General features: G+C 24.9%; 1 protein-coding gene across 1 annotated transcript in view; it reads right to left on the reverse strand.

Annotated features, from left to right (window-relative positions):
• LOC102681614 (probable myosin light chain kinase DDB_G0284661) overlaps positions 1-9,837 on the reverse strand; it is a 16,531-nt gene that overhangs the window by 6,297 nt on the left and 397 nt on the right. The window contains exons 2-3 of the mRNA XM_031514307.1: positions 9,518-9,837; positions 7,992-8,082 (exon numbers count right to left, since the gene is read on the reverse strand). Of these exons, the coding sequence (XP_031370167.1) occupies positions 7,992-8,082; positions 9,518-9,551 (125 nt within the window). The 5' untranslated portion in view covers positions 9,552-9,837. The remainder of the gene's footprint in view (positions 1-7,991; positions 8,083-9,517) is intronic.

The raw sequence follows: 9,837 nt of genomic DNA on the forward strand, positions 1-9,837 counted from the left end.
ATATTGTTTGAAATTACTTCAAAAATCTTCAATTAATCAAGATTACAATTTCTATATTTTTATGTATTTGCTATTTTTATATCATATGTAATTTAATTATCAAATGTCAATCTTTCAAGCAATAAGTAAACATTCAAAGTAATAAAGTTTAAAGATTTGGCAAGCGTTGATATAATTTACCGACTATTTCAAACTATTAGTCAATAAATTATAATACGCTTGATGGTATAAGCAATTGAATGTTATTTTCAATAAAAAAAAAATGTTATCTATGTGAAAATGTATATGATAGCTTTTATTTGAAGCATAAATACATTTAACGTAAATTGTATAGACAGATAAAAATAAGTTAGCTTTTGTTGATGTACAGTAATTTATATCAACATAGAGAAAAAAATATAGTATTTACTTTAAATATTTTTTTTTATTCGTATCATTTTTCCGTATCAAATTTTCTAATGAAATAGAATTTCACTATTATCTAATGTTACTATTTTCTTGTAGTCAAATTACAAAAACTTGATATGTCACGTTTTTCTAATTTTACACTACAAGGATTTTAAAGTTATGTTTAGTTATGAAAAAAATTGCAATGTTCTTTTTGTTTTTTTAAACTTCGTGATAAATAGTTATTGCCTTTTGCATTTAGCAGTCATATTAGATATGTCACGTTCTTTTAACTTTACAGGAATTTTAAAGTTTGTTCAGTTAAAAAAAATTTTTTTAAAAAATACAATCTACCCTTCTTTTTTTTTTTTATTAATTATCAGTTTTATCAATTTTAACTTTGAATTTTAATTTTGAAGTAATATAAATGTTTTTTTCCCATGTGGCCACAGAATTATTAGATATTAGATATATAATTTATATTAAATTTTCTTCGATTACATCAAATATACTTTTCACAACAATAAGATTATTAATTATCAAGCAATGCATCATTTGAGTCGACATACTTTAATTTTTAATGTTACTTTCGGAAAAAATATTCTGCGCATATTTAAAATATATACAAAACTTAATAATTATTTCAAAATGCAATAATTTCAAAATTTATGAAGTTATAAACAAAACAACATAATGTTTTTAAAAGTTATAATATGTTTTGTTAATTGTAAAAAATTATAGAATATATAATGCAATAAATTAGAATAAATATCAATAAAAGAAATCCTTGATAATGATATAGAATAATAAAAACCTTGAAAATGGAATAAACGGAAGATACATAAAATCCATGGTAATATTTCTTAATAGTCTTGCAGCAATGCAGCATAATAAATCGCAGTAACTTGAGAACATTTGCAAATGTATAAAGGAACAGAACAAAAACATCTTGTTAATATTCCATTGAATGTCTTAAGATCACGAATAGAAATTGCATTCGTGAACTTTAACCTTCTTAACTTCTCACGTTCACTTTTATATATACAACATGTTTCACAAAATGTGAAAACACGGATTAACTGAAGATTCCTAAGATAACTTCAAATAACATTTTGCAAAAATTTTTGTTACAGTTTTATCAACGAGTTATTAACAAAAAACATTGGCCAATCACGGAACGCATAGACAAGCCGCAACAGTAGTGTTGGGTATGTGTCGCCAAGCAATGAACAAGCAACACGCATCGAAGAAAGTTTATTGAATATAACGAATATTTTTTTATGAAAAAAAAATTATATATCGAATCTTATTCATCAACAATGGATTAATAGTTGATGAATAAGAAAATGAAATATTCTGTTTTTATTATAATTATTTTTTCAACATCTTCTTAAATTATGTATTATACTATACTAATTTTTTTATTCAAAGAAATAATATGGTTCAAATGACAACAAACAAATGATTTCATAAGAAATGAATAACATATAATATCTTGAATTTTTTGAAATTCTATCAAGCTTTAAATTAATGTATTCATTATTAACTTCAAGGTGACATAATTTTATTGCTAATTTATTTATGTTATTTGCGTCGTTACTAATATGAATAACTTCAATGAGACTTGTGATTCTTTATTCTTTATAGCATTTTTAAATGTAATCTATTAGTCACTTATTACTCATTCGTAAATAATTTACGTTAAAAAAATTTATTTATCCATGAATAGATAAATAAATAAATATATATTATATAATATATATATAAATTATATTTTATTTTTACACAAAAATGCCTAATTTATATAATTTTTCATTTTCAGGAATCAAATGATTGATTATAAACTGATTGGAATCGATTGTTTACGAAGCAATGAAGGAAGAATCAAAACGAATTTCGTCGAGAAAATTACATACAATTCCATCCAATTTCATGTTCTACCCAACGGAATAAATATCGCATGTGCACCTGTCATGAACTCACAATTTATCGCGTCTTATTGTGCCAAGCAACGCAGGATCAAAAATACCGTTTCCAACGTCTCGAAATCTTTTAAACTTTGAAAATCTTGCCGTTCATATCTCGCCAAGAATGTGTACCGACAAATATACATAAATAAGAAAGAATATCCACATTTTTAGTTTGCTGTACAAGTCATTCGAGAGATTTAAGCATTTATGCAAAATTAAAATGCATAAAAATCTATGATACATATGATATGCAAAGAAAGCTTAAAATATTCAAAATATTATAAATACGCGTTATATTTGAAGAACGAGGAATCTTTTAAGCTTTAGTCATGTTTATGAAAATTTTATTTTATAACGTCCAATCATTTTTTTCTGTATTCAAAAAATGTACGCAAGAATGTCACGATTTTCAAGTCAAGGATATTAAAAGAATTTTGTAAATAGGAAGAACATGTCAAGAAGAAACAAAAATCAAGAGAAGTATCAAAGCTGTCGTTTTGAGCATCGGTAGAATGTACGGCGATGGTGTAACGTAGCTGTCACGAAGCCAAGTAAGTGAGTCAGTGAGTTAGTAGAGCATACCATAGACAACAGGGTCGGAATTGCAGATTATCAAAACGGAATGTCTGCCAGAAAACAAATTAATATCATAAAGTTGCGTTTTGATCAATTGCAATGAACAGATTTAAGTACAAATTTATTTATTTAGAATATTTAGAGTATTCGAAAAATGAAAAGAAAATTTAAGAGTTAAAATTTAAGAAATTAAAACAACAATAACAAAAATTGTTATGCAAAAATGTTAAATTTATTTTTATAATTATAGAGAATTTAATTTTATTTAGATGAAGTGAGATAATAATGATAATAAGATAATAAGATATTTCTGTCTCTCTTTTTCTCGCATCATTTAATACAAAATTAAATTTTCTATAATTTGAAAAATAAATTTTAATGGATATTGATTCTTTAAATTTTTATTTGAATTAATTATTTAATAAGAAATATTTAAAAATAGACATATGCACTTGGTAATTTTTCTTTATATCAATCCATTCCTGTATTTCAATCTAGAAAATTAAATTATATTTTCAAATTAATAAATCATAAATTTTATTATTGATAATATAACTTACCAATAATATAATTTAAGATACAAATTATATGACGAAAATAATGCTATAATAAACTAAAAGTTTCAAATTAATTATAAAAAATGATCTAAGATCCAATTCGAAGAAGAATTTAGTGAGAGATGTCAATGATCGAATCCACGTGTCAAAAGCATCGAGATACCGGACGGTGAAACTGCTTGCAAGAACGTCAATCACCGTGAAAAATGCATTATTTATAGACGTGCAAGAACCTTGATTAGACATCGAACTTTATGCAACGTCAGCTCTTTGCATACCTTCGTTATCAAATTGCATAGTACACTTCATTTCAATGGCCATCGAAGAGATATTTTTCGCGAATGGCCACGATACAGTGGAATGATTGAACGATACATCGTGGCTCTTGGATGGAAAATGGCCAATTCGATAATGATTGCCAAACGATGAAAACGATTCCGTTTAATTGGAAAACATGATTTACGATCGTGAAACTTGTTATTAGAAGAATAATCAATGAAATGAATTAGTGAAATCGTTTCATTAAAATTTGAAGATGAAATATTTCAAAGAGATTATGAATGAAACAATTTTGTCGTGAAATGGTCAACGACTTGAGATCATGAATTTGTTGAAAATTTGAGATAATAATTTGAATTTCAAATAATTTGAATTTCTAGATATTAAATTGAGATTAGTGTAAAAGAATTGACCTAATTATACATATTGATATTTCAATGCTATTATAGAAAATATGCTTCAATATGTGAAAAATAATTCGAAAAATTTATTTTAATAATATATCTGTTGATAAAAATATTTTTATTTAATAAGTAAATCTGAATGAAAATTTGTTTCCTTATTCTGAATATAATTACGAAATTAATATTAAATCATATCATTAAAACTTTAACAATTTTTTAAAAATTATACAAAAGTTTTTTAATTCTTGAAATAGTCTACGGTATATAATAAAAATGCAATATCAATATATATCGGTTGTTTATAGGAAAAAAATTCTGCACCATTTTTAAAAAAGAATATTTTTCATTGAAATTTTTATTACATCATTCAACTCATTTCGCAACATTGTTATACATTTGCCAAGTTATTCAAAAGCCAAATAAAAAAAAAAGCAATATTTCTCAAAAAAATTTTTCCATCCTTAAAATAATGTCAAACATTAAAGATTAAAGATTAAATATTACAATGCGGGCGAAGATTTTCCAATATTTCTCGATCGAGAGATCCATTCACAGTTGATGGTTCACTAATAGTTTGTCATTGACATTCAAATCTTACCTTTGGCACTGATCCATTCGTCAATTCTTTTTTACAATACGCTATTGTGTCCCGGCATTCGATCCCGATTAAAAATAAAAACCTATCTTTCGAACTTGGACTCGTGTCCTGAAAATTCTTTCTTCCACTTCAATTATATTATATTTATTATCATTCTTCAATAACTTTATAATGTTTGTCGATATTTTTGTTCAATATCGATGCACAAAAATGTCGGTGATACATAACTCGAGAATGCAAAACTCGAGAAGAACAAACATTCCAATAATTTATTTTGTAAGTTTACTGGCTCGTGAAAAACAACAACTTTGCATGTAAAGATCATTCAAGTTCGAGTCTCATTCATAATGGTAGACACGCATAGTAACTGAAAGATTACGATGTATACAAGACTGGAATACTACGTTCGCCGGAAGTATAAATACGTCAAGGTTTCGAACTTTTCCCTTCCTTCTTTACGATCAATCTTTTTTTTGACTTTTTTCAATAAAAAATTTATCATCTACATCCTACGATATTCTATCATTTAAAAACCAATTATTTTTCACTTTATCAGAATTAATTAAAAATTAATTAAAAAGATAAAAATTCATCGTGGATTTAATTTTGATTTTGAAATTTAAATATAATCAAATAGTTAAATTTAAATCTTTCAAAATCAATTTATCTTTTATAATAGAATTATCAAATTTCAGATTTTTTTGTTTATTTGTAATTATATAGTAAAAATTATTTATAATTAATAAAAATTATTTAAAATTTAAATAAAATTATTAGTAAAAATTATTTATAATTTTTTTGATTTATTACACAAATGTCTTCAATGTTTTCAAAAAAAACGAGTTTAAAAATTCGACGATACATATGAATAAAATATGAGACAAAAATATAATTAGTAAATTTAGTAAATTTTAGTATATAGTTATATATATATACTTTTAGTAAATTTATAAAGTATATAAAGTGATTTTTACGCAATATAAAGAAAGTAAATAAAGAATTATTTATTGCATATAAAAGATTCGAAATTTCATAAAAAGAAAACATATAACATACAATTTGTGCAATAAATCTTAAATTTTATACATATGAATTCTTTTAATAAAAAAAAATATAATAATTGCATATGTTTTTTTTTTAAATTGTATACTAACTTTTTGTTAATCTATTTTTAGATATTATGAACCATGTCTTTTACTTTTTTTATAATTTTTAAATATTCAAAAATTTATTTATGATACAATATATATAAACAGTTTAGTAATAAATTCTAAGATTTTTATTAACAAGGTGGACGAAAAACAATAATAAATAAAAGTAAGAAATGTACGTTCAATCTATAGATATTTTCAAAGAAAGACGCAAAATGCGAATATTTTGGACGCAATAATTTATTTACTCAAGCTCACTTGCTCTTTAATGATTCATTAAAATTATATTATGCGTTCCATATGCATTTCTCGAATTCGAGTCAATATATATTTATACAATATGTATGTAATATATTTTGGATGGATTACGCAAAATAAAAATTACGAAATTTTAAAAAAAAATTTCATAATTTATATATGTATTTTTGCAAAGTTTATAATATAGAACTATAAATTTTGAATTCAATAATGTTTAAAATTATTTATTATGAATCGTAAACATATTATGTAATATATTATATAATATGTCGTATAATATATTTATATTTATATTTGTTAAAATAAAAACTGTAATGTAATGAAATTAATAATAATAATTTTTATTAGAAATAGCATAAAACAATTTTTGATTCAATGGCTAAATGAAAAATGAGTAAAGAACTTTCTTCAAATACATAGTCTTTTACAACATCCAACATTTACCCAATAACTTGATTTACTAATTTATTCAATTTTAATCTTTATTAATTTGGACAGTATACATCCTATAATATATATATGCAAAATGTATAGATTATACACGCATGATTAAAGTGACACGATGAAAATAAATAAGTATGTGTACAAGTATATATATATATATAGAATCATATTTCTATCCAACCAAAGTCAATGTTCATTTTGCCAAAAGCATTTAAATACATGTTTTTCGTAATTGCTAAAACAAGAAATTTGAAACCTGTTACAAATTTATTAATTCTAAGATTAATTCAGTACTTCCACTTCAGTAAAACCATTTTTTGATCAAAAATAATACAATTAATAATAATCTAAAATGTATTAAAAAATTGAACATTTTAAAGAGTTAAAATGTTTTCAATAGATAAAATTTTCATAACAAAAAAACAGAACTTTTATAATAGAAGATTAAGATTTAACAGAATATCATTGATCAGATTTAAAATCTTAATTCATATTTAATAAATAAAAACTTCAAAATCATTCAAATATTTTTGTTATTTTTAAATTTTCAAAAATTTTTTACTATTTTTATGATTCAAAACTCTCGAAAATCCAGATAAATAGATCATAATTGATATATAAATAATTAAATGTTTAGATTTTTATTTTAATTTTACTAATCTATTACAATAATTTAGAAGAAAATCATGAAAAAAAAAATAAATAAAAACTTAACTTTTACAAAATTTATTATAACTTTCACAAAAATATAATTATTACTATTAGCTTATTATATTCACTTAAGTTTGAAGAATTTTAGAAATTAAAATTTATTAAAATATTATTTTTTTTAAAAAAAAAAAGAAAGAAAAAGAAAAAAATAATATGCAATTTAGATTTTCGAATATCTCGAGATCTCACAAAGTTTCGAATTCATATATTTAAAAATCAGATTTTGATCCATTTATAATTTATCGATTAGCTTTTTCGAAACGGAAATTCCGTGTTCCTCGGAATCCTCCACTCCGCCAGAGGCATGCATTAGAGACTCGAGACAGCTTGTATAATCATTGCGCAATGCTAGAATGCATATTGTGTCAAATTCAGAAACAGCATGCCCAACCCTGTGGTTCACTATGATATTTGCAATGTACTGTGCATAAATTCGATTGAGTGTCATCTATAAAAAATTACGTAGGAAAATTCTATGCATCTATTCCCATCTCGAATATCTTGGTAACAATTAAAATATTTGCCAATCGAAAATTGAATTGCTATTGTTGTTTACGAATTAAATCGTCTTGTACAAAACATTTTGTTTGTCAACAATAAAAATATGACACTGTATATGTATATTATATATGAAGGAAATCGATGTGATCGCTTACCTTCCGATTTCTGATGCAATGTCGTAATGATCCTTGAATTCCACGCCCCGGCGTACCGTCACATCTCGATAGGGAAAGCTTGGTTCGATTTCTGTAAAACACACAGAATTTTGAAATTATAATTTTGCTAATAAATTTTAATATTGTATATGAATCAATCATGTTTCGATTGTGATTTATTCATTTGATCTTTCGGACTTGATCGTGTCGTCATTTGCATCACATTTATATTTAATCATGTTTTATTTAAATATATATTATCTTATATTTTTATTAATACGTAATAAGTTATTATCTTTATTGAATTATGAATATTATATTCTTTATTAAATATATGCTTTTGAAAATTATTTTCTTTATAAACGGAAAATATATTGAATTAAAAATAAATTTCTTTACAAGTAAATATATATTACATTCATAAATAAATATAGAGAAACATATATAAAATTTGTATATGAAAGATTTACGCTCGAATCGGAAGCTGATTAAGCTGAAACTTGATTCGAATTTTGTTACCGACGGCAATGATGATCGACACATTTTTTTACAATGCTGATTCCTAAAAGTGATTACGAGACAACACCTATTATTCGAAATAAAAACCAAATCATCAATCATCTATTTTTCAATAATCCAGTATTACAAAAAAAAATCTCACCAATTTATAAATTCTATTATTTAAAAAACAATACAGATATATAGAATTCTCTCTAGTATAAATTTATAAATTTTTTATTTAAATTTTAACTAAGAATTTGAAGCAAAATCATTATTTATATTGATTTATAAAAATGACAAATTGTAATTAATGCAAAAGATAAATATATATTTTATAATTTTTTTATTTTAATATGAAATTTCTTTTTCACTTTGAAATAGACGCATCGTTCAATAAATTCATCCTTTAGCACCGGCCACAACCTCATTTCATCTTATCATATGAGACAGCTGGATAGAAACATTCGTGGCCTCGAACGATTTTGAGATTCATCGAGACTGATCATCCAAAAATCGGTAAACAACCAGCGATGTTCCATCATCGTTCCAAATTCCAGTGAATCACTGCATTTATTTAAAGAAAAATCACGCTTGAAACACTGTATTATACCACTCCACTAAGACAAGAATAAAAATCACGAATGTAACTATCCAAATAAGAAATTCCATCACGATTTAATGATAATTCAACAAAATCTATCTTTCTTCATATAAAACCTCAACACTTTTTCTTTATCTTCTATAAAAAAAAGTCCTTTGATTTTCACTATTTAACTACACCATTTAATCAATAATCTATATTCCATATTCCATAACCTTAATATTAACGAAACAATAGAATACTTTTTCTTCCAAAGAAAACGATTCATATTATATGATATTATATTGTGAAAAAACTTAAATTTTTTATCTATATTTTAACGTAGTAATTCACAAACGAATCGCGATCATTTTCAATACGACACTCAACATTTCACAAGCTAACACATTATTTATTATATTGAGAAATGTTTGGACTTCCTTACCGCCCACTGGATCAGTTTCGTCGACGCGTATCATTCTTCCGATGTCTGTTGATTACCCTTCCCTAGGAAGTTTTTAAAGAACGGACTGCGTTCGACGAACGAATCGCGGTCGTAGTTGCACACGCGGGCGATGATCGCGTTCAGTTTCTTCTGCCGATCCGGTACACCCTAAAGGCAATTATTGACTATCGCGTTTGCAGTCTCAGGCATCGAGTCCCCGGAGGTCGATGGCGGGTACCTCTTCTTCTCGGCTCGGACGGATTTAGATTTTCGGCGGACGCCGCGGATTCTGGTGACGGGTCACGTGGCCAGTGGCGTTC

The sequence above is a fragment of the Apis dorsata genome, unplaced genomic scaffold, assembly GCF_000469605.1.
Source record: "Apis dorsata unplaced genomic scaffold, Apis dorsata 1.3 scaffold_44, whole genome shotgun sequence".
Taxonomy (NCBI): Eukaryota; Metazoa; Arthropoda; class Insecta; order Hymenoptera; family Apidae; genus Apis; species Apis dorsata.